Source organism: Eubalaena glacialis, chromosome 16 (genome assembly GCF_028564815.1).
Source record: "Eubalaena glacialis isolate mEubGla1 chromosome 16, mEubGla1.1.hap2.+ XY, whole genome shotgun sequence".
In the NCBI taxonomy this organism is placed as follows: Eukaryota; Metazoa; Chordata; class Mammalia; order Artiodactyla; family Balaenidae; genus Eubalaena; species Eubalaena glacialis.
The window spans coordinates 78,309,891-78,335,937 of NC_083731.1; the positions used below are offsets into that span (position 1 = coordinate 78,309,891).

General features: G+C 42.0%; 1 protein-coding gene across 5 annotated transcripts in view; it reads left to right on the forward strand.

Moving 5' to 3' along the window:
- Positions 1–14,970: 14,970 nt before the first annotated feature.
- DCLK1 (doublecortin like kinase 1) overlaps positions 14,971–26,047 on the forward strand; it is a 335,395-nt gene continuing 324,318 nt past the window's right edge. For 4 of the 5 annotated variants that reach the window (XM_061171238.1, XM_061171239.1, XM_061171240.1 and 1 more), the window contains exons 1-2: positions 14,971–15,240; positions 19,954–20,348. In XM_061171238.1, coding sequence (XP_061027221.1) covers positions 19,973–20,348 — 376 coding nt within the window. In that variant the 5' untranslated portion in view covers positions 14,971–15,240; positions 19,954–19,972. The remainder of the gene's footprint in view (positions 15,241–19,953; positions 20,349–26,047) is intronic. The other variant, XM_061171241.1, reaches the window with a different exon arrangement.

Genomic DNA, 26,047 nt, shown 5'->3' on the forward strand with positions numbered 1-26,047 from the left:
ATAATAGATAATACTAGACCATTTCTCTGTCCAATTTGGTAATTTGTCTAGGGTAGTGGCACTGATGCATATTTTTGTGGGGAAGCCTGGATGCCTGCCTCATATATTATCAACATTAAAGATTAGAGTTGTATCAAATATAATCTTCTCACTTATCTACCAGTGAAAGACTTCCTGCTAATGCATATGTCTGGGCATTTTGTTTTGCTTACTTTACTCTCAGCTTCTACCACCTGTGAGGAAATGCTCCCCTTTGGGGCAAAACTCTTCAGAAAGGTTTTTTTTTGTCTCAAATTCCTCTCGTTAATTCTCTCTTAAACCCACTTCTACAAGCTTTTGCCCCCAGTATGGTCTTATCAAGGTAACCAAAAGCCTGGGTGGTGTTGTCTCTACACCAGCTGCTCAGAATGTTTATTTTTTTCTGCCATCCTACTGAAGAGAGTTCCTTTGCCTGTATCTTCTGACCAAAAACAGTGATTCCAAAGAGAGTCTGAAGCCAGGTTGCACATGAAGTCCAACCTCCATCATTTACCAGTGGGTGACTGTGAACAGATTTACCCTACCCCCTCTATGCCTTGGTTCCCTCATCTGTGTAAATGAGGAGTTCATAGAAGCTACCTCTCAAGGATGTGGTGAAATTAAATGAGAGGATGGGCCTGGCACCCAGGAACCATGCATTGTGTGTTAGCTGTATTATTATTGTTGGTGGTGAGGATGCTATTGTTGTTCCCGTCTGAGGCCAGCGGGGGCAAATGAGATCTGTGCCAACAGACTCCGCCCCACAAATCCTTCTAGATAAGCCGCTGCCACTGCTTCTTTCTCAGGCTGCTTTGTGATTCCTTGCCTGCTCGGGCACCAATCAATAACTTCGGTGATCTCTGCTGCTCCTGTGTGTGCGATGAAGCAGGGGAAGGAGGCTGTAAGACAGGGGGGTCATCACTGAAAAAGTGACGGCGGGTCTGTAAAACCCAGCACCCCACGACGTAGGAAATGCTAGCATTAGATTGGCCTTTGTCTCTTTATATTTGGAGTCTTTAATAACATTTTAAGCGTTGCAAAGACAGGGAGGGTGCCCTGTATTTCTTCTGAGTCCCTCCCCACTTTTTCGAAACATAGGTAGGTGCAATGTTATGTGGAGTTGGGAAAGTCATAGCTTATTTTGACACTTTAAACTCCCAGAGCTATTTATTTATGAGGCTTTGGGCATTTTGTATTCACCTACTTTAATCACGTGGTGAAAATGATGCTCGGGTGTGAATTCCTGCATGGAATATGCATCCCCTTCTTAGTGCTCACACAGACCTTTTGCATCTCAAGGGGGAGGAGCAGCTGTTGTGGAGGCTGATGAACCCAGTTCTGAGTGAGAAGGGGCCTTGAAGAGGCCCTGGTGGGGATGGAGGGAGGGCACAGAGGCCATTTCCATGTGGGGAGCCTGGGGGAAAGCGCAGCACGTGGTCAGTACAGCGCCTCCCACCAGCCAGGGTGTTGCTCCCCGTGGCAGCCCCGCTGGCAATGCTCAGTGCTGGGCGGGGCTGGGGAGGAGTCGCATGACCCAGCTGCACCACTGCTGACACTGAAAGCTCCCTCCTGCTCTGGGGAGACCCTGTCATGACCTCTGCCCTTGGGCCTGACAGCCAGGCTCCCAGCCCTCCCCCCTCCAACCTCTGCTGTCATGGGTAGGTGGCCAGTGATTAGTAGTTGGGTTCATCATCCACATGGGAGGCACACAACCCAGCTCTAAAAGCAGGCTGTGAGTCGACTGGAGACTCCCTTCACAGTCTACTTTTGCATCTAGAAACCAACAGTTATTAAAGTCATATGTTCAATTCCTGCCCCTGGGCCTGGGTAGAGTGTTATAGCTCAGTAAACCACTCCTCCAGGCAAGAATTCTTTCTTTCTGTGCCACCTGGGCTGTAGTGTCATTCTCTCTGTTCTTTTTGTTTTCCTGACCAAGTAGACAATGACAGAAGTACGGCTGTAGTGGCCGATTACAGCCAGATTGGGGAGAGAGCCACACTGGTTACTACTAACAGGCTGAATGCCCTGGACCAGTAAGCCTCAACTTCCTCAACTGTAAATAAAGCATTTAAATGAGTTTAAATTTGAGTCCCTTTCTGAACATCCACCAGACTCTAAAAATTGAGGAAGTTTCTCAGACTGAGATCAGTAGCAATTCCATCTGCCATTTCCACATGGCAATGTCCTGTTCAATGTCAGGGAAAATTAGCTGTGATCAATTTGTCAGGTATCTATTTCAGTAAAATTTTTACCATCTTTTTTTTTTCTGTTAAATATTTTCCATGCATATTCTCATGTAATGCATACAACAGCTGTGTGAGAAATATTATCATTTTCATTTTACAAATGAGAAAAAACAAGATTCCTAGAAGTTGCTTAAATTTTTTACTACCAGTAAGTCTGGGATTTGAACACATTACACGTGTAATTGACACTGGACAGGTTTAATTCTCATTCAAGATCAGAATTGGTTATCTGAAATTTGAATGCTGCTGCTGATCAATACTTCGTCAATCTTTGGACTTTTATTCACGTCTCAGTTTGAATATTATTTAACAGAACCAAAGGCCTGTTTCAAAAAGTCAGCTTCATGATGGATCATATAGTCTATTCCTGGAACCCAGTTGGAGACTGAGGCATAACATAGGGACCTGATCTCAGCTCAATGATTAGGACTCTAGGAACAAAATCAGGCCACATTATGTCAAGGTCTCCTCTGAAGGACTCTTATTAGCCTGTCAGAGAGAACACATGTCCCACCAGCCACATGTAGGAAGTTAGGGGTGAGTGTGAGGTACTCAGCCAGGCCAAGAATGAGATAATAAATGTAAGAGAAACAAGACACATCAACACCTTACCTCCTACCAACATTAAAGAAAGTGCACTTCACTCTACAGACAGAGAAGAACTAGAAACCTTGTCCAAAAAGTGCCTAGGAATAGGAAAACATCAAATCAACTCCATACAAAACTTCTGTAAAAAGAAAATTAAAAATTCAAGATAAAACATTTCAGCTAATGAGTATTCTTCCTCAAAAACCGACAACAAAGCAGAAGAAAACTGTAACACAACACTCCAAACTGAACTCAATATTCTTTAATAAGCATTCTGAGATATTAAAAATATTCACAATAAAAAATTCTAAAACTAAAAATGAACAAAACAAACAAATAGGAAGAAATGCAATAAAATGTGATTAAACTCAGAAAGAATTTGAGACTAAATTATCAGAGGCCAAGAAAGAGCAAAGTTAAACAGTAATATAATAATGGACATTAGGCAGGAAAACAACAAAGAATATGAAAATGAGACAGAAAGAATTAAAAAACTGTTAGAGGAAAAGAGATAGGAGTGAACAACAGGCAAAGAAGATCCAATACATAAATAATAGAGTCTCTAAAAAAAGAAAAACAAAATAATGAAACAGAACTAATATTTAAAGCTATAATATAAGAAATCTTGCTGCAAATAAAACTTGTCTACTTATTGAAAGGGCTGACCAAGTACCTGGAACTTGACCTGAAAGGATTAGCTGTGATACATACCCTAGTAAATCAAAGAAAAATCCTCAGGGCCTCCAAGCAAATAGACCACATTACCTGTATAAAAGTAAGAAAATTAGGCTAGCATCAGATTTTCAAGAGCAACAGACAAAGGAAGGAAATGGTGGAGTAACATTTTCAGGAAACTCAAGGAAATAAAGTATGAGCCAAGGATTTTTTTATTCTGCCAAGATGTTCTTCAAGTAACAAGACCATTTAAATAGACAAAAACAAAAACAGTTTTGAACATGCAAAACTCAAAGAATACTGTACACACAAGTACTTTCTGAGGAATCTACTAAGGATGAGCATATCCAGCCCACAGATAATTGGGGAAACTTGGCAAAAGATGATGAGAATTTAATATATTTTAAGCGTAAAGCTAATATTAAAGCATAGTTGGGGACATGGGGGAAGAATAATATGTAAAGGCAATATGATCTGACACAGTAGAAAGAATGTAACTGAAAATGAGGTGAGAGAAAAGAACAAGATCATTGACTCTCTTATAGGTAGTTGGTGGGTATTGAAGGATACCATTTTAAACTGGCAGACAAAATACTAAAAAGGTTAACTAAGAGAAAGAGTTTTTTTTTCTTATAGTTGATTTCTAGTCTCATGGTGTTGTGGTTGGGAAAGGTGCTTGGTATGATTTCAGTCTTCTTATATTTATTGAGATTTGCTTTATGGTGTAGCATGTGAGATATCCTGGTGAATGTTCCATGTGCACTTGAAAAGAATGTATATTCTGCTGCTTTTGGATGGAATTTCTATGTATACCTATTAAGTCCATCTAATCTAATGTGTCACTTAAAGCCAGTGTTTCCTTATTGATTTTCTGTTTGGATGATCTGTCCATCGATGTAAGTGGGATGTTAAAGTCCCCTACTATTATTGGGTTACTGTCAATTTCTCCCTTTATGTCTGTTAATATTTGCTTTCTGTATTCAGGTGCTCCTATTTATAATTCTTTTGTCTTCTTCTTGGATCAATCCTTTTACGATTATGTAATGTCCTTCTTTGTCTCTTGTCATAATCTTTTATTATTTATAATAATTTTCACTAATAATTAAATATGTTTATTTAATTTTAGCTTGTTTGTTGCTAGTATATATGGAAATGCAAGTGATTTTTGTGCATTGATCTCCTAAACTAATTTATTAATAGCTTCTTTGTAGATTTCATCAAATTCTCTACATCTTGTTGTGTGTGAATAGAGGCCATTTTACTTCTTCCTTTCCAATCTGGATAACTTGTTTCTTTTTATTGCCTTATGCCAGTTAACTAAACATCTAGAACAATGTTAAATAAAAGTTGTGAGAATTGACATCCTTATTTTGTTCCTGATCTTAGGGGGAAAGCATTCAGTCTTTCACCATTAAATATAACTGTAGGTTTTGTGTAGGTGTCCTTTTCCACATTGAAGAGGTTCACATCTATTCCTAGTATGGTGAGAAACAGCATGGATTAATGGGTGTTGGATTTTGTCAGATGTTTTTCCTGGGTCTATTTAAACGATTATATGCTTTTAATTTTTTTCTAATAGGGTGCATTACATTGTTGATTTGTAAATGTTAAATCAACCTTGTGTTCTTGGTTAAGTCCCACTTGGTCATGAGATATTATTCTATTTATATATTGTTGGACTTGATTTCCTTAAATTTCATTTAGAAACTTTGCATGCATGTTCATGAGGAATATTGGTGAAAGATTTTTTTTTTTTTCCCTGAGTCTTTGTCAAAAATTGGTATAGAGTAATGTTGATCTTTAGATTGAGTTGGAAATTATTCCTTTCTCTTCACTTTTCTGGGAGAGTTTGTATAGAATTGGTTTTATTTCTTCTTTAATTATTTGGTATAATCTACCAGTGAAGCTGTCTAGGCCTGGAATTTCTTTGTGGGAAGGTTTTTAAAGTACAAATTCCATTTACGTAAAGGGCTATTTAAGTAATCTATTTCTTCTTAACAAAACTTTGGTAGTTTGTGTCTTTTAAAGAATTTGTGATATATGTATACATATAGCTGATTCACTTCATTGTACAGCAGAAGCTAACACAACATTGCAAAGCAATTATACTCCAATTAAAAAAAAAAGGATTTGTCATTCTCTTCTAAATTGTGGGATTTGTGGGCATAAAATTGTTAGTAATAGTCCCTTAGTTTTACTTTAGTAGCTGTAAAATCCATATTGATGTCACCTTTTGCATTCCTGATACTGGCAATTTGTATCTTCTCTCTTTTTTTCTCGTGTGTTTCTTCAGAGGTTTATCATTTTATTGTTCTTCTCAAAGAACTAGCTTTTGGTTTCATTGATTTTCTCTATTGTTTTTATGTTTTCTATTTTACTGAAAATAAATAAACTTTATTTGTATTTTATTTATTTTCTAATCTTTATTATTTCCTTCCTTAGGTGTTATTTTGGGAAACTAGTTAGAAAGACCAGTGGTATCTTATGTGGAATATGTAATGAAAATTAATTCCTTTTGTGTATATGGTTTTAGGAATAACATTGACTTCTTGGAGAAGAACAAGGCTATTTGCTACTTTATTAATTGCTATGTTGAGAAGAAATGACAAGAAGAAGCATAGAATTGCAGTTTGTACAGCTTGTTCTAGAGTTGTATAAAGGCTGTGCACAAGTTCCAAATTTAGCATTCTGAGTCTTTAGATCTACCTTTTACCAATGTGATGAATCATATAATTTTAACAATAGACAACATTAAGAAAAAAGGAAATAAAGAACAACCTGCTTTCTGGGCTTTGGTAATTTCTTTGCAAATACAATAACCATTGTAGGACAAATTCTTTTGACATGTTGACATATTTGTTCTATTCCAGCTGTGAGTTACATTATGTTTCTCTACACTTGAGAACATTTCTTTTTTGTTTTTCCTATGAACTTGCTTTTTATTCATCTTTCCTGAAATGCATTTGCTTTCTAAGTATTTTCTAGGCTTAATGGTATAGTAGAAGGAGCTCTGACTTTTGAAACAGATTTGCTCCCAAATCCTTAATCTGCCACCTTATAATTATGAGAACTTTGGAAAGTTACTTTATTTCATAGTGAGCCTAATTCTTAATAAGTAAAAATGGAGCTAAAAAGCTTATGTCAAAGAGTTGTTGTGAGGATTAAATGAGAGAACACATACTAAGTGGCTGTCATATAGTAGATCCTCAGTAAATGTAATTCTCTTTTTCATTGTGTAATAATGAAAATACATTAATACAATATTTTGATCTGAAGCTATGATACAATAGATTTAGAAGGTTAGATCTAATTCTTTTAAAATAACTGTTATTTCGATCATTAAATTTCAGTGCTTTTGTTAATTTCAATATCTTTTAAACTGGTAATACACACTTAAAGGTGAACTCCTGAGATGGGTCCTCATACTTCTTGTAAATATAGAATTTAATGTATAAGTAGATTGATTTGGAGCCAACACAGTTCACTCTGTTGGCGAATTATGCCTTCCTAATGATATTTGTACAATTATATTGAATATGAAAAAACATAAAGGGGAAACATGACATTTACTTTTGTATTATATGTTCCATAATTGGGACGTGGGGTGGAAATAGAACATATTCTTTTGCCAGTCCTTCACTCCTGCTTCCTGGGATCACTTCCCCAATAACTTTAAATCTAAATTCAAGATGATTGCATCATTCCAGGTGTCTTCATCCATCATTTATTGAACATCTGAATTGGACACCCAAGCCACTAGAAATCTTCTATTTACCATCTCTTATTGTAGCTGTTTTGTTGACAGTCAGTTACAAGCTCACTGGTTTTGGCAGAACATTTCCTGTGGTTACATGAAGTCCATATTTTCTTGCTAGCTGGTGACTGGGGACCACTGTCAGCCTTTAAAAGCCAAACACAGTTCTTTGCCATGTGGGTCCATAGGCAGTTCACAACATGGCTATTTACTTTGTTCCAGCCCAGTAGGAGAGTCCTGCTGAAGCTCTGGATCTCTTTGACTTCTGTCTACGACCTCTACGTACTCTTTTAAAGGGGCTAACCTGATTAGGTCAAGCCAACCCACACTCAACAAGTGGGGATTATATTGCGTGTGCACACAAAGAGGCAGAAATCTTGAGAGGCATCTTAGAATTTTTCCTACCAGAAGTTCTTTTTTTTAAAAAAATTATTTATTTTTTATTTTATTGATTTTTAGCTGCGTTGGGTCTTTGTTGCTGCGCGCGGACTTTCTCTAGTTGCAGCTAGCGGTGGCTACTCTTCGTTGCGGAGCATGGGCTCTAGGTGCGCGGGCTTCAGTAGTCGTGGTGCACGGGCTCAGCAGTTGTGGCTCGCGGGCCCTAGAGCGCAGGCTCAGTAGTTGTGGCGCACATGCTTAGTTGCTCTGCGTCATGTGGGATCTTCCCGGATCAAGGCTGAACCTGTGTCTCCTGCATTGACAGGCAGATTCTTAACCACTGCGCCACCAGGGAAGTTCCCGAGAAGTTCTTGTATTTACCTTTTAAAAAACTTATGTCGGTTTTATTTTGTTGTTTTCTTTTTAACTTCTGGTATTAGATGTTTAGCTCATTGGTTTTCTAATGTATTTTCTAAAATCCATTATAATTTCTTCTTTGGACAATGTATTATTGAAAGTATATTTGAAAATTTAAAAAAAGTATGGGTTTTTGAATTAATTTCCCTTTAATTACTCATTTCTTTCTTAAATGCATTGTAGAAGAGAATATTGACTGTATGATATCAATACTTGGCAATTTGTGAATTTTTTTTCATTTTCTTATTATAATTCTGTCAATTCTTGCCTTATATTATTGAGATCATGTTATTTTGTTTATACCAACTCGCAACCAATGTATGTTCTTGATCAATTAAATCTTCTATCACTATGTAAGACCTCTTCATCACTAGAAAATTTTAACTAAAACATTTCCATCAGTGATCAATATATAACCTTATTTTATATGTGTTTCTGTTAAAATATACCTTATTTAATACATACTGTTGAAGCATTAACATTGAATTCAAGCTAACAGCACTGTAACCCGTGACTGAATGAAGCTTACTTAGCACATGGGTCTTCTCCAAAGGCACGTCACAGCCTTCTTGCACTTAGGGACACTAGACAGCACTTAAGCACTATGCTCGGGGGACATTTTCAACAGCAAAATCACCAAACAAAAAGCACAGAAATGAGGAAAATGTGGTACTATCAATAAACAGACTGTGAAAAGGGCACATGTTTACACTATGAGAGCTGAAATTAGACAGAGGGTCACTCTACTTGACTTCAGCTGGGAACATGTGTGCAGAAACTCAAATATTTTGCCACTCTGTGCATGTCCACAAATGACCATGAAAGTGCTGCAGATATTGATTTTGGGTTACAAACAAATTTTAGCAAATAGGCGAATTTGCAAATACGAATTCTTGAACATCAGGGATCAACTGTAATTGGTCTTTTTTTCTTTTAAAATCTTATTCTTCAGTTTTGGTGCTCTGAAGTTTCACTGTAGTAGTTTATGTGTGGATTTCATTTATTTACGTTTTTGACACCTTTGGCTTCATAAATCTGGGCTTAATACCTCTAATCAGTTCTTTAAAAAGCTAAGCCATATCTTCTTCAAATATTCCCTTTCCCATTCTCTGAGACTCTATTTAGATGTATTTTAAAAAACTTTTTACTAAATTATTATTTATAACTCAACTATTACTTAGTATCTTTCATCTCTTCATTTCTCTATGTTGAATTGTGGGTTAATTCTTTGGATCTAATTTCCAGTTTGTTAAATCTTTTTGTAGTTGTACAAATTTGCTGAACAAGCCATTGCTCTGGGTTTTTAAAAATATTTATTTATTTATTATTTATTTAGGCTGTGTTCGGTCTTAGTTGTGGCACATGGGATCTTCGTTGCAGCGTGCGGGCTCTTTAGTTGCGGCATGTGGGTTCCTAGTTGTGGCACGTGGACTCTTAGTTGCAGCTTGCATGTGGGATCTAGTTCCCTGACCGGGGATCGAACCTGGGCCACCTGCACTGGGAGCACAGAGTCTTACCCGCTGGTCCACCAGGGAAGTCCCTACTCAGATTTTAATTTCAGTTATTTTATTTATAATTTTCATAACTTATTCTTGTTACTTTTCTTTGAAATAGTCTCAGTTCTTTTAAAATAATACCCTACTCTTTGTTTGCAACCTGTATCCTTTATTCCATACATATATATTTTTTTATAGCCCATGTTAGATAACTCCACTGTCAGAAATCATTTTGATTCTGATTCTATTTTCTTCTTCTTTTTCTAGTTCATACTCATGATGCCTTCTTTACTGATATACTTTGTGATTTTTCTTTTTTTTAACCATAAGCCTATATTCTTTGGAAGTTTATCAGTGGTGATCTTTTGAGGCCTAGGTTAAAGATAGGTTTCTTTAATGAGGATTTAGTTTACTTCTCCTAAGTTCCTGGGGACCATTTTTAAGAGAATTGAGAACTTGAAGGCTTTTGGGGCCCCCAGGAAGTATGACTTTAGGCTGCAAACCTACATGAGGCCTAGCTTATGTATCTAAATTCTTAGAGAATAATTTCCTCCTCTGTCCTCGGCCCATCTCTTGCTCCTTGAACAAGCTGCTTCCCATTCAGTCTTCATAAGGCTATTTCTTCTGCTTGGAATCATACTCTTCCACCCTGCTGCTGGGTAGCTTCAGGTCTCTTCTTAAATGTTACTTCCTTAGGGAAGGCAAGCTCTCTCTGAAGCTCTTTGTTCTTTTCCTTCACGGTACTTAGTGATACTGGGATTAAGTAATTATTTGTGTAAATTTCATTTACCATCCTACTCCCTACAGACTGTCAATGCCACGGGCAGAGGATATTTGCAATTCTACCTCATGGTGGTATTGTTCCCATCTAGCACAGTGCCCGGCACATTGGAGACACTCGAAAATTATTTATTGGATGAATGGATGAAGGAATGAAAACTTGAAAGTGACCTATCAGTATAAATATACCTATGACCTCGAAATAGCAACAAAGTCAAGGATATAATTCTAGATGTAAGAAGGTGAATTTCAGCCATCACTGGATCTCCAGATATTTATTTGCCGTTAGAGAACATGTTTTTTATTTGCTGTAGCTAACATGGCCTGCTGTGACCACGTTCTATTGAAAGCTTTTATCCACAATCAAGATGAGGATGAGGGTGTGGTGTTAATCAGACTGACAGGAGGCTGGAGGGATCCCTCTCGCGTAGTGGTGACATAACGTGTCTGAGAGGATCCCACTCAGCAGGTTAGAAAGGTGGATCAAATAACAACACACAATTTAACAAGGAAAATACAGAGCACTGAACTTAGGCCCCTGAAATCTAATTGAACAAATACAGAATAAGGGGTCTGAAGAGCCAAACATGTGAAAGGCATGGAGATTTTAATGGACTGGATGAGTCAATAGTGCAGCATGCCTGCCAGGGATGCCGATGTGATGTTCGGTTCCTTTAACAGAAGCTGTGTGCTGAGGACAGTTGAAGTCGTGGAGCTTCCCCAGTGAGACCACCGTTGCCACCCGGGTCCAGTTCTGAGAGGCAGATATTGAGGGAGGTTTTGACAGCTGCGCACCACTGACATTTCCAAGCCGTGTCATGTGAGAAGCAGCTGAAGGGCTGGGGGTTCCTAGGAAATGCGGAGTAGAATTTGGTAGAATACAATAGGGCTGTCAAGGAGATGGCAGGGCCATTCGATTTGTCCCCTGTAGATCCACACAGAAGAGCCAGAACCACCAGGCAAGTTTGAGGGAAGTGGCTCTGGGTTTAATTTGCAGCGCTGCCTGGCAGGGGACTGGGCTGTGCTGAGTCCCTCTCTACTACAGGAAATCACACTTAGGAGAAGGAGAAATGAGCTTTGGGAAGCTCTCTGTCAGCTTAGGGAGGGTCTCTCGGGGTGGTAGAGTCCCTTGCTCCTTTGTGTAGGTCCATAGCCTTATGTAGTTTGGACCCTCATCATGTCTGGAGCGCCAAGCCAGAGAGAAATGGCCAGTTAAAAATTTAGAGATCTCGTTCACTATTTCTAGAATCCCCTGATCTAGCCTAACTCTCAGAGGATAATCTCATTTCTCTTCACTGTGTCACATGTGCCACCTACAGAAGCAGCAGAGGCTGAAAGGCCACTTGCGGTGGCGGGGATTCATACACGGGGTGAAAACTGGACAGGCTGCTGCAAGGGCCCTCATCAGGGAGTTTCTTTCATTCTGGAAGAAGGCAGAGGTGTTCTGTAATTAGAGGCAATTAGGAAACGCTGTGGGAAATGCCATAAGGAGCCTTTACCATACGGGAAGAAATACAAAGGAAAATTAAAATGACGATCATATTCTATAAAACTGTTTCTCACAGTTGTGGTGGGCACTAAATATGCTTGGTACTCCAGCCCAGGAGCACTGCATGCCCTTGGTCCCAGAGGAGGACTGAAGAGAGATGACGAACGGGACACAGTAAATTCCCCCTCCTAGAGGGAAAAACAGGAAGTGCATCTCTTACTGCTAACATCCCTTATTCTGTAATTCTCTTTGAATCTGCATAACTGAGTACATTTTCTATGAAGAAGCCAATAAAGGTACCTGAAAAGAGGTATGTGGTCAACTAAAAATTATTATTCTTTTTTTATTAAGAATTAAAAAAAATTTTTTTTAAATTTTTGTCCACATGGCATGTAGGATCTTAGTTCCCCAACCAGGGATCGAACCTGCATCCCCTGGTTGGAAGTGCGGAGTCTTAACCACTGGACCATCAGAGAAGTCCCTAAAAATTATTATTCTTTAGTTTTCTTTATCTTCCCTGGCTTTATCTGAAAACAATTTAATTTCAGGAAAAAAAAAAAAACCTTTAGATAAGATTGTCCATCAACTTTGTGAATAAGCATGAAGTGCAAATGTTCTCATGAAAAAGTTTAGCTCAGAGCAGACACACCTGATGGTACCCATCACTACGGGAAGAAGCGTTCACAACAGCAAGAGTTGTTCTCGCTCTGTTATGAAATAATAAATCCATTGGTTAAAAGGCTGCATTTTTTCAAAAGAGATTACACTTCACATTAGAATTTGGTATTACTTTATTAGCATATGGGTATAGCAATAGGAAAAGTGACTTGAATTTTAAAACATAGGAATTTAAAAAAATGGAGTTGGGCTCGAGATTTATTAGCTACATGACTATGGGCAAATGAGGTAACCTCCCTCTGCCTAAATTCCTTCATCTGTTAGGTGAGGATAGTAATGCCTACCTTGAATGGTTCTTATAAGGATGAAATAAGAAAATGTACAAAAGCCCCCAGCACAGCAAAAAGCAAGCACTCAGTTAACAGGAGCCACCGACAGAACAGTGTCCAAGCCATTGTCGTCTTGCGGGATGCAGAGCTGCGGCTGCTTCGAGCAGCAATTGGGGCACACAGCTTAAAAAGAGTTAGCTTTGGGGAGTTAGAGTGAGACCTCTGTTGCCTTCAGATTTTCATGGAGAAAAGGGTCAGTCACTTCTCTGGTCAGTATCCTTGTGATGTATTGGAAGTAATGTCAGTTTTTGAAAATTATTTGAACTAGGAGTTTCCTGATTAAATTTCACTTCAATTAGGAATTATTATTGAATAGCAGTTAGATTTGCCAAAGACTACCCTGGAAATAATTTAGGTACTTCTGTAGTTACTTCTGTCAGGTCACTGGGTACCATTTGTTACCATCCTCCTGTCCTGGCTAAATGATATGACCATGGTATATTGGCTGGTGGGTACTATTCAGTGTGCCCATCTAGTTATCAGTTGCCCTTTGGTGTCCTGAAAGGGTTAATGATGCCCAACTATTTCTAGTGAGAGCACATTGCAACTGGGAGAATCAAACTCAAAGGTGCTTCTTTGGACAGTATCTGCATATGCCAGAGAGAAGACCTAGGAAAGAGGTAAGATACAGCTGAGCTACTTAAGGTGCTTAAGAAATGACCCTGGCAGAATATCCATAGGGGCAAGGAGATGGAATATATTTCTTGGTTTAGCATTTTGGCAGAAATCAGTTGGCATCTGTCACAGGAAAGATAAACAGAAGCTTTGATTTCCCTTCTCAAAATACACTTGGCTTCTTTGTCTGCACTTACCCCTTGGCCCTCATTCTGATTAGAATTTGAAGGAACAGGCTCAGTACTTTGCAATTAGTTAATTTGGTGAGTTCATTGCCTGGGCTATTCAGTAGTTCAAAAATAAATATTGCAGCACTTGTTGAATATGTAACATGCATCTCTTTTGAGCTGCCTTTTATAACAAAGGGTAGTTAGTATTTACATAATACTTTGAAAGTATTTCAGAATAGCTCTTATTAATAATAACTAGTCAAATACATAATGGCTCAGCTGACAAGAGAAAAAATTTTGATTTTCTATTGAAAAGTGTAAGCTCAGGAAGAGAGAGATGCACGTGTATTTGTGTATGTACAGTATTTGGGACAAATACATGTCTCAAGGGACAGTCAGGAGATTAACTGGACCAAAATTCAGGCTGCCCACTGAACCAGGCTAAGGTTTCCCAGAAGTCTGCGACCTGATTCTTGGACTTCCGTGCAAAAACTGGAGAAAGCTGTGAGCAGCCTGAGCTTTGAGAACATTCCTGCCCCCCGGGGTGTGTGTGTGGCGGAGGCTTCTGTGAGCTCATGGGGCTTTCCAGCGCTGACCGCCAGCCTTGGCAGCCACGAGGGGTCCAGTAGCGAAACTTGGCCTTTAAGTTATCAAGGGCCTGTTGTGACACATATTCAGCTCCAAGCAGAGATCACTGTTTCAAGGGTGACTCAAGTCGGGGGGTTAAGTGGAGATGATGGGTGGGATCTATGTGCAGATCTGACCCTTCCCAATTAGGGGGCCTGAGGGTGACACTAGGGCGGGTAGGTTGGGAGGGTCTGGGGATGGTCCTCCCAGGAGGGGCCGCATGGATGTGTCCTGGGTGAGAAGTGATGACAGGGCCATCACGTTGGCTTTCATGATCCTGGGAAAGGTGTCAAACCATGAGGTCACATCGAAGTGTGTGTACGGTGGAGGGGGAGGAACTGTTTCCCTTGCCTCCCCTGAGGGAGGGGGTCTCACGGCTCGGCCACGCCTCACGTCTCCGCCTTGCACGTTTCCTGGTTCAGACCCGGTCCACGTTCTCTCCGCCTGTCCCCAGGTCCACCACCGACCGGCCCCAATCTCCAGACAACCACTCCCGGGGCCTGGGGAGGTTAGGGGGTTTGCTCCAGCCAGATGCACGGAGGTCGCGGCGGCAGGAGAGGGCGAGGGGAGGAGAAGGCCCGAGGCGCAGCCGTGGTGGGCGCGCTCTGCCCAGAGGGGCGGGGGCGCCGAGCGCGCACGCGGAGGAGGAGGAGGGAGCGGGGCGGGCGGGGAAGCGAGTGCGCCGCTAGATCAGGGAGCGCGCCCGCCGCCGCCGCCGCCGCCGCCGCCCTCCTCCGGAGAGAGGCAGGAGTGAGGCTGTGCGAAGCGCCGCATTTCCGTGAGGAGCGGCCGACGCGCGTCCCTCCGCTAGCGGCTGCAGCCCAGACGCCCGCGGTCCAGCAGCGGCCGCCGCCCAGCCCCGGCCCCGCCGCCGCCCCGCAGCCCCGCGGCCAGGCCGCGCCCAGCCCCGCGAAGACAGCACCAGGAGGCGGCCCCGAGCGCGGCCACAAAGACCCCCGGCGGCGTCTCTCCGCGGACCGGTGCGTGGTTTGCCTTCGCCGGGGAAGGGAGCCGAGGGGCGGGCCGGCCGGGGGGCCCCTCCAGGGGCCCGGCAGCGCCCACTCCTCCCGCAACCGCGGGGTCCGGGGGAGCGCGGGCGCGGAGGGCAGGCCGGCGCCCCCTCGGCCGCCGCCGCCCTTCCCGCCGTTCCTCGAAAGGAGCTGCCCGGCCGCGGCCGGGGGCGGTGTGTGCAGGCGGCCCTGGGGCTGTTGGCACCTGCCTCTTTTGTCTGGTGCCACCGGGCTGAAAACGGGGAGTCGGGCGAGCGGGGCCCCCATTCTTTCGGCCGCCTTGTTAGTGGAGATGGAGAGCTAGGGCGGAGGAGCTGGGCCAGGTGTTTGTCATTGTCAGAACTGGCCGCGGAGCGAAGACCAAGCGTGCGCCCAGAAGGAGTGGTCGGGCCGGGCCTCTTATTGTGTGCGTGCTTCCCCGTGGGCCCGGAAGGGTGGTGTGTGCTTGAGGACGGGGCGATCCGTGCGCGGGGGGTGACTGCAGTGTGGGTGCTGCAAGCACGTTTGCGGGGCCTCGAGTTCCCTCGGGGACAGCGGGGCTGCCCCGTGTACAAATTAGTACCTGCAGTGCTAAAAGCCTGCGGAGAGGAAATGGCATTTCCCTCCTAGCGGGAAACGCACGCACAGCCCCGCACGGCCCCCCACAAAAGAGGCCGCTGCTGAAAACCGGGTCTGCTCGGAATCCCTGCTGCATTGGGCCAGGAGATGCTTGCAGGAGATGGAGCGGTTGAAAGCTTTCATTCAGGCCGGCTTGCTCTCCCCGCCTCTATGAATGTGTGTCCAGATTCTGGTGCACACGCGTTCAGCGGCCACACGGCAGGGTGTTCCATGAATACGTTTTATGAATGTTCCTAAATATATCTCTTTTCGCCGGGAAAGTAGGACAGCCTTTTAAGTATGAAATGTCACATGAATGCGGGTCAGAAGGATTTTAAGACAGGTTATATGTAGGAACAGTGTAAAAGGTATGCACACATCCTGTGATATCTGTGTCCAGGGTGGTGCATGCACACTGAAGGTGTGTGTGCCTCTTCGTGCGTGCCTGTCCTTCCACCTACGTCCTAATCCCACTGGCAAAATGTGCCTTGGGACCTCCAGATCTAGCACCTATTTAGATGTGGTAGTGTTTATGCCAAATTATTTCTTGGGGTGTGTGTAATCTCCAAAACAGGAACTCGTGTGCTCATCTAGAGAAGGATGAGCACACAGTTTCTTCAAAATGGTGAGAAATCCCATAGAGAGCAGTCGAAGAAGCTGATTTCTTGGCCTGGCAGTGTTTATAGGAAAATCTCTCATAAGACCCAGGCCGGGTCTTCCCCACCCAAGCCTCTGTGAGCTCTGTGGCTTAGGTGGTGCGGTTACCTTCTCGGTCCCGGGACACATGGGTGCCCAGGCCCTTAGCCATCTATGGTCTGTGAACGCGTGGCTGTGCCCTTTAGCCAGCTTTCTTGCAGAAAGTGGGGTTCTGTGGAAGCCCAGTGAATCTTCTTCAGGGGCTCTTGATTCGAATATATGACTAAGCCAATGGAATTGCTGAGCCAGCCAAGCAAGGGAAAGAATACCTATTTTGAAGCCGCACATAATATCTGGAACACGAGGATGTCTAGTGTGGTTTTTGACATTCATTTAGTGGTAGCTGTAGCTTTGAGAATGGTTTCACTTGGAGTGTGGTTTTTCTTTGTCACCAACATTGTTGCCTACTCTGGGGCAGACTCAGTGAAGGGAAGTAAAAGATGTGGGCCCTGCTGTGGTTGAACACATGATCCAGTTTGGAGAAATATACAAATAAAATCAACTTTTCTCTATTTTAAATTGATCTTTTTTTTTTCTCCCCATTTGGTGTGGAATTCTTGGTTCTAGAAGCCCGTTCCCTCAAGGGAATTCCAACAATTGCTAAATTATTTGACCTTTGCAGATTGCGAATCAACAAGAGCCTCTTGGAATTAGATTGGCACTCTGGTGACACAATTGTGCCATCCTTTCTGCGTGTCCTGCATGTTTTCTTTTGGTTTATTTGGATTTGGGAGGAAATGCCTAGGGTTGGAAGAATGATCACTGCCTTTAAATAAAACAGAACCTTCAACAGCCAATCTGACCTTTATTCTTTACGAAGTTTGCAGAGTCTAGTGAGGTGGCATGGGTTTTTGAGTACTGACAGCATCATCCCCCCAACACACACGTCCCTTTTGGAAGACAAAAGAACTCCTTTTAAAAACGAATAATTAAAAAGAGTAGGAGCAGTTATGATATCATGGGCAAAGTATTGGCTCTGTTAGTAGCTGTCTGAAAGATTGGATATCAACTAATAATTGTTCTGAAGTTATCTAACTTCAAAATCAATGCACCCAGTTCATACCTACCTCTATATGGTATATTTTTTCTGGAAAATGCAAATTTAGACTGTTAAAAGTTAAGTTATTGAGTGGCATGAGGCAGTTTTCCTATTTGGAGGAAAAAAATACACAGAACTAATAACCACTCCAGATTGAACCCCAGGCCACCGCTCCCTCCCCCCGTCAGGGTCAGCAGTAGAATCACAAGCAGGTGAAAACGTTGGTGGCCTGGTGACCACGCTGCCCGGTCTTTGTGCACACGACGAGGTCTTGGGCAGTTAAGTGGCCGGCCCGAGGTCACAGAGCGAGTGAGGAGTGAGGGCTTTAAACGCCCTGCTTTACATGTGATGATGGGCCAATCCCAGGGGCTTTAGGCCTCTGGGACAGAGTGCACAGGTCCGAAAGGAGGGAGTGCCAGCTTCAGAGGCAGTTGGAGTGAATCTGGGTTCAAGTCCCAAGGCCCTCAGTTCTGTCTTTGGGACCCTGGATGCATCCTGTACTCATCCTCAGTCACAGTAATATCCCCTCCCTCATTGGACTGGCAGGAGGTTTTAGCATATTACACAGCAGTTGATCGCCACGTAATAGTGTCAGGCACGTCATAGATAAATGTGAGTCTTTTCCACTCCACTCATTTCAGGAGTGCACAATCTAGCAGTGCATGAAGCTTTTGAGCATGAATTTGTAGCCGTTCTGAATGGATCAGAGGTCAGTTTACTGAGGGTGAAGGAAAGGTCAGGGAGGCTTGGCAGTACTTTGGGTTGGTTTGGACTGACCTTCGGAAAGGTGACATCGTCTGTGTGGTGGGATTTGGGGAGCACTTGTAAGGTTCTTGCCCCCAGTTTTCCATTTCCCTTAAACTATTTCAGTATGCCTGAAACTTTGTCATTAAAACTTCTTTCCTTTGAATGTTGAGGTTTTCCCACTTTCTAGAGTGCCCTGTTTAAAACACGGATCCCCTGTGAGGGGCAACGGCACGAGCCCTTATCAGCTAACCCCTGAGCAAGGATGAATGGATCCCACGGGCAGCTGCTGCTGACAGGGCTCCATGGAAAGTCAAATGGGGACCGTAGGGGCACAGGTGTACCTTTCAGAAGGTCATGAGATGGAAATCCGTGGCGGGGGGTGGGGTGGGGGGGTGAAGCTCACCTGGAGCCTCCCTTACCGGAGGGGGAGATTCTGTGCCTACTAGTTCTTTGTGACAAACTCAGGAACAGAAAGGCAGATTTTATTAATAAAAATATTAATACTTATCACAGGATACACATTACCCTAAGTGCTTTATGTGTTTTAACTTATTTAATAGCTGATGTTAACTATGAGGTAGGTACTGTTATCTTTTCCACGTCTGATTCAGGAAATCGAGGCTTAAAGTTGTTGAACAAGTAGATTTCTCAAGGTTACGCAGCTCCTACGGGGTCAAGTCTCGGTCAACATCTTCAAATCTCGATTTCCTCAACCACAAAGACAGAGAGAGCCTTAGTGGAAGGAAAGGCCAAGTGCCCCAAAGAAGTAACTTCCATCCCTTCTTGTTCTCCTTGTTGCTGGGCTGCTTCTCCTTTTCCTTCTCCTTCTTTTCTGCCCCTGCCTCCTTCCCTTTCTCCTCCCTCCCGCCCCTTCCTTTTTCTTCTTCTTCTTTTTTTTAATTCACCTTATCTGAAGCATTAAATATAAGTAAATGAGTTATGGTGAGTCCACTTTTTAAGTAAATTTCAATTGAATATGTGAATATGTTGGAAAATCTCTTTTAAGTTGGTAGAATCTACAGATTTTTTGCTCTTGGTCTAGCCATGGAGAGTACGAACACTAGGTAAAATGTTTACAGTCTGAATCTGAAATGCTACCTGCCCTCTTTTGATTCCTGGTCCACCACCACCACTGTATCTTGTATCTTTAGCCCTGTAGTGAAATGAAAGCTCATTTCCTACCTGCCCTTGAAGTCAGGCAAACCTGGGGCAGAGTTCTTGATTCAGGCATTTCTCAACTGTATTACTTGGAGAAATTTAGGAGAAATTTTTCTGTGCCTCAGTTTCTTCATCTGTAAATCGGGTTAATAATACTTTGAAAGGTTTGTTGTGACTGTTGGAAATAATAGCTGTTCAAAGCCTGACATGCTAGGCGGTCAATGCATACAGCCGTATTCTAACAAAACTGGGGTTGATTAATAAGCTGTTTCCACTGGGTCTGCCTCTTCTATTTCTTTGTCTTTTCTCTCCCAACTTGAGAATTCATATTAAACATATCATCGATTATAGCAATATCTCCATCAGCTGCTCTCAAGCTGAGCCTTTCAAATCAGGGTGCTAAAATAACATCATTGTGTGGCTGTTTGTGTTTCTGTGCCTCCCAGGTTCAACTTTAACTCCGTCATGTCCTTCGGCAGAGACATGGAGCTGGAGCACTTCGATGAAAGGGATAAGGCGCAGAGATACAGCCGAGGGTCGCGGGTGAATGGGCTGCCCAGCCCCACGCACAGCGCCCACTGCAGCTTCTACCGAACCCGCACGCTGCAGACCCTCAGCTCCGAGAAGAAGGCCAAGAAAGTTCGTTTCTATCGAAACGGAGATCGATACTTCAAAGGGATTGTGTATGCCATCTCCCCAGACCGGTTCCGATCTTTTGAGGCCCTGCTGGCTGATTTGACCCGAACTCTGTCGGATAACGTGAATTTGCCCCAGGGGGTGAGAACAATCTACACCATTGATGGGCTCAAGAAGATTTCCAGCCTGGACCAGCTGCTGGAAGGTGAGAGCTGGGAGATACCTCCCAAGTGACCCTAGGGCATCTGGCCTCGGTTCCCACAGGTCCATATTATTCTCACCATCTTCTGCTTGATCTCTAAGAGACAGCATTCAGCCTTGTGGCTGTGATCCTTTCTATTCCACATGGTGGAGAGTTCACTTGTCTGTACAGTAGTGTAAAAAGAAAAAAAACCAACAAGCCTAATGGTATTCGATCAGGTAGCTTATAGTAATGGGCTGAGGGAAAAAGTGTCTTAATTCTACAGCATCCTCTCTTATTTTTTCTCACACCCATGCTACGTTAATTTTAAAAGTCCATTTTTATATCTTTAATTACATAGTTCTTATTTATTTCTAGCTGCAAATTGAACTTTTGCTACCACATGCCTGAAAGTACTTGAACTGAAAATAACTAATGGATCATGAAATTTTTGAGTTTTAAGGAATCTTAGATAGGTATCAAACCTATTAATTGTTATCACTGGAGACTGAGGCCCCCAAATTCAAGTGACATATGTCTGTGGTTACATGGTAAGATAGTGTTGATGCTGGACCAAAAATTAGATTTGCTGGCTATTCTTTCCAATATGATACATTTAAATTTTAAAATTATTTTAAGGTTTGACTCATTTTAAGTTTAAAAGGATTGTTGTCTTTCTGTGGTATTTGAGGAGTTAATCTGCTCAGTTTATTTTTGTTAAGTTTAGCGTAGGTTAACAGTGATTACCTATTTTAGACATTTCATGTGGAAATAGGACTGTTTGGGTCCACGGATGAGGCCTGGTGTCTTGTGCAAGCAGAGTAGCTTGCCTCCTCTGGAATATACGTGTCTCAGGACTGACCCTGTTTGGACAGGGCATGAGGTCTCTAATCACCTTAGAAATCATAAATGAAGTAAAATAACTTGGGAGAAAAATAACCGGGATTAAATTCATGCTGAGATGTAAATGAGGGTAGCCGACCCTCTTTGGAGAGTCGATTTTTCTAAGTTGAGGTCTCAAGGTCCTGATGAAATATGAGTGCAGAGCAACACGGGAAAGGAAGTTGGGAATGTGGGGAGAGCTTGATTTCACCCCGAGTTCATCTTTACTCCAGATGTATTTGCCCAGGCCCTGTAGTCTCTCTGGATCCTGGACGAATGCCATGCCCTGACTGCACACAGGCAAGCACTCTGGTCTTCCTTTGGAATCAGAGTTTGTGTGTGATTCAGGGCTGAGGGCTTCTCTGTCTTTCTCCCATTTCTCTTCCCTTGACCCCTTGGCAGGGATGACAGTCCACTCAGTATGACTGCACTCGAGAGGGTGTGAAGGAGCTGGGTTTGGTTATGTTTATTTTGTGGGAATTCACATCTCTTTTCGATGACTCATCACCCTGCCAAGATGCCTGTAGACCTGGCCTTTTTCCTTCTCAGATGCTGGAACTTCTAGTAAATTAAAGGGGAAGAATGAACATAAAATCTTTGTGTATCAGCTTTGATTTTTGTGCCTTGTCTTTTCATGACCTTGGAAAATACAGGATAAATAATTTGGTGAGATATTCCAAAGGATCTGGATAAAGATCAAGTACAAAGTCAGGTGTATGAGCAGTCACCAAGCCATCCCTTTGAGGGCTGATAGTCTTGTAGGGAAAATATGCCAAGATCTCAAAGCAGCTTCTGAGACATCCTGGGCTTGGCATTCTCTGGTCTAGAGTCACTTGTGCAACATCTGTGAGGGGGGAGGGTTACTTCAGTCAGTTTCTCACCCAGGATCGATCTTCACTCAGAAGTGGCAGAGATATTCCCATGATTCCCATCCACCAAGGAGAAGGTGTGAGAGGTGGGAAATGACAGTACTTTATATCCAGGGACCAGCAAAATCATGGCACGCTCGCCACCATCTTCTTTGTCGGTTTTTTTAGCACAAAAGAACACCTGCCCTGAGAGACTACTGTCCTGAGTGATGATGATAATGATAGCTCACAGATATTGAGCGTGTGTCTTGCATGTATGAACATTTTGCATTCTCACAATGACCCTAGGAGGTAGGTGCTGTTATCTTCCTCATAGTAAGATGAGAAGAGTGAGGCACAGTGTGGTCAAGTGATCTGCCAGAGTTGCACAGCAAGAAATGGTAGAGTTAGGATCTGAACCCAGGAGGGCTGGTACCAGCACTTGAGCTCATAACTGCCACTAATAAGATTCTGAGTGGGGTATTCTTAGTGGCTTTTAAAAATTGAAGTATAGTTGATTTACAGTATTGTGTTAATTTCTGGTGTACAGCAAAGTGATTAAGATGTATATATATATATATATATATATTCTTAGTGGCTTTTAAATGAAATCTTATTGTATTAGCTTCTTCTTGAAAACAAATGTTTTTAACCTTGACTTAATTCCAGGAATGACAGATACTGCTCCCAGAAACACTTTACTATTTTCATTTGCCTCCAAACACCTTTCTCCTTGATCAATAAGAAGTTAACTGCAGATTGAATATTCTGATGTTAAAAAATTCCTTTTTGGAAAAAAATACCTTTTTCTGATTAAATAAATGGTAACTTCAGTAAAGTAGGTAAGTTCACTTATTGGCTGCATTTAAAAAAATTTTTCAGTTTAAACAGATTTTTTTTTTTTTTCGTTTATAACACTGACAATTAGCCTGCAGCTGCACTTAGTGTTGAAATAGCTGGAAATTCATTTAGATTTGCCTCTTTGTCAATTATGTTTTTTGCTTAGTCTGATAAAATGCAAACCGTTGCTTCATATTCATCATTAGGTTCATAGCTCCCACTTTACATACTAATTTTATGTAAACGTCAGTGCATGCTATTAGCTTCTCATTTCCCCTTCCAATATGATAATGTTTGCGTTTTAAGTTAAATCCTTTTAGTGAGTGCCGTGACAAGTATATCTGACTTGTAATGGTTTTTTGTGAGTTTGTTCATTCTCACTTATCTCAGACTAGAAATTCTGACAATGACGTATGTGAGTTTCTTTATTTATAACGGTCTGATGGTCACTTTCACTGTTGTATTATTATTATGCCTAAATTTGGCTTAAAAATGTTGATAAAGCTAGCTCTTGGCCTGGAGTATAACTGTATGAGTGGGGTGTGTGTGTGTGTGTGTGTGTGAGTGTGTGGGTATATGCTTGATTGTGTGTCTATCCGTGCATGTATGTTTACATACACACACACGTACACGCATGCACTTCAGAGTAGACCATGGGTGACACTCTTAATTGTTTGCTTTCAAAATGGCCTTTATATGTTTAGAAAACCCGTGATGCTCAATAAGGAAAGTTGAATTGCAGGCCTATTTCTGCAAGCGATTCACCTTGAGACATGGCCTCATTTTCCCAATATTGCCTCTTTTTACCCAGTTTTACACCATTTGTATTCCACTGTAGCTATGCAGATGTTGTGAGGATAAATGAAGGAGTAACATTTAAAACCTTTGAACCCTTAGGAGAAAGATGTAATATACATCCCAAGCAGCAACTGATTGATTGGTTTTTCTCTATGGGTTGCTCAGGCGTTAGTGATGTGTGTGGAGGAATAGGCATTCCCCTTCCCCACACTTTTAAACAGACTTTTCTTTTTAGTGCAGTTTTAGGTTGGCAGAAAAATTGAGCAGAAAATGCAGAGGTTTCCCATATCCCCCTGCTCCCACACGTGAACACCCTCTCCCACTGTCACCAGAGGGGTACGCTTGTTACAGTCAGTGAGCCTGCACCGACACGTCATTTGTCACCCCAAGTCCGTAGTTTACACGGGGGCTTACTCTTGGTGTTGTACCTTCTGTGGGTTTGGACGGAGTTATAATGACATGTATCCATGACTGTGGTTTCACACAGAATAGTTTCACTGCCCTGAAAATCCCCTGTGTTCTGCCTCTTCATCCCACCCTGCCCCTAACCCCTGGCGTCCATTGATCTATTTACTGTCTCAGTAACATCTTTTAACATCTTGTGTGAATGTAGGTCTGAAAGGGCCAGAGCGTTCCCTTTAAGCATTAGGATAAAAACGATGCAAGGATGCTATCTTCCGGATATACGTAAGTTAATTGGTACATGAGCTCTGCATGTATTAGAGACAAGTCCCTCTCTTCCTCGGCTCCCATGCATGCTGTGACCCTCCCCGGCCCACCCCTGCCCCACCATAGGCACTGCCTGACTCCCGAGCCCCAGCATAAGGGCTTTTCCCAAGTCCCCATCAGAATTAACCTCTCAGGAATAAACCCAGACTTCACCCCACAGTCAGGGAATCTCTCTCCAACCATGATTTCCAGGGCCCCCAGCTCTCTTGGCAATTTTCCTTTCCCTTGACGTGGAGTCATCTAGTTTTTTTCTCTAATTCACTAGCTTACTCTGTGCCTCTCCCTGCTGCATTGAGTTGTTTTTTTTTTTTTAATTAAGTTTTGAAAAGCTATAAAACATGCCTCTCTAAAATTCCCCTGTGGCCAACAGTCTACTAGTAGCTTTTTGAGTATCCATCTCCTCAGAGATACCAGTGCTTGTTAAGAAGATACATGTCAGTTGCCTGTAAGTTAACATACTGTGCTCACAGTTTGGCACCTTGCTTTGTGCACGTAACAATATAGCATAACACAAGTCTAGAACTACTGTGATCTTTTTCCTGACTTCAGAGTAACCCTTTTTACGAATGTACCATTTTTTATTTAACCAGTCTTTTATTGATGGGCCTTTAGGTTGTGTCCAATCCTTTGTTATTAGAAACAGTTTTGCAGGGAATATCCTTGGATGTTAAGTTTTCCACTCATGTAGGAGAATATGCATAGGATCAATTCCTAGAAGTAATATTGCCGGATAGAGAGGTACAAGCATTAAATTTTTAAGAGCCATTGCAAAATTTCCCTTCATAGAAGTGGTACCAGTTTGTACTCCCCATTAGTAATATATGAGAGTGGCTGTTTTTCTACAAGACAGTGTTTTACCAAATGTTTTGTCATTTGCCAATCTGTTAAGGAAAGAAAAACATGTATCCTCTTATAGTTTTAATTTTCATGTTCCCATATGTATTGTCTCTTCATAGCGTTTGACCATTTTTCTACCAGGTTGGGGTCTTTTTTTGGTTGACTCCTAGGATTTTTTTTTTTTCTTTTAAATATATTAGCCCTTCGTGATACTAATTGCAAGTATTTTTTTCCACATTGTCCTTAGTGATTTTGTTTATTGTGGGTTTTTTTTTTTTGCCAGATTTAACAAAATTATATAATCAAATGAATCAGTCTTTTCATTTATGGCTTGATTTTCATGCCCCTTGGGTCCTCTGTACTCTGAGATTATAAAATTGTTGCTCTTATTTTCTTCTAGTGTTTTTATGTTTTTATTAAAAAATATTCTAATGAAAGTCATATTAGTATAATATTTGAGGAAAGGATTCAGTTCTGTTTTTTCCAGTCTACCTGCCTCATTTTTAAAAGTTTTTATTTTGAAATTAATTTGTACTTAATAGAAGTGTCACAAAGATAGAAAGTTCCCATATACTCTTGACACAGATTCCCATGAGGGAATGACTTACACAGCCTTGGTATTAATTATTAAAAGTAAAAACTAACTTGAGAACAATACTAGCAACTAAACTATGGGCTTTATTTTGCTTTCACCAGTTTCTCCACCAGTGGCCTTTTTTCTGTTCCAGAGTCACACATTGCATTTAGCTGTCCTGTCTCCTTCATCTCCTCCAAGCTGTGACAGTTCTT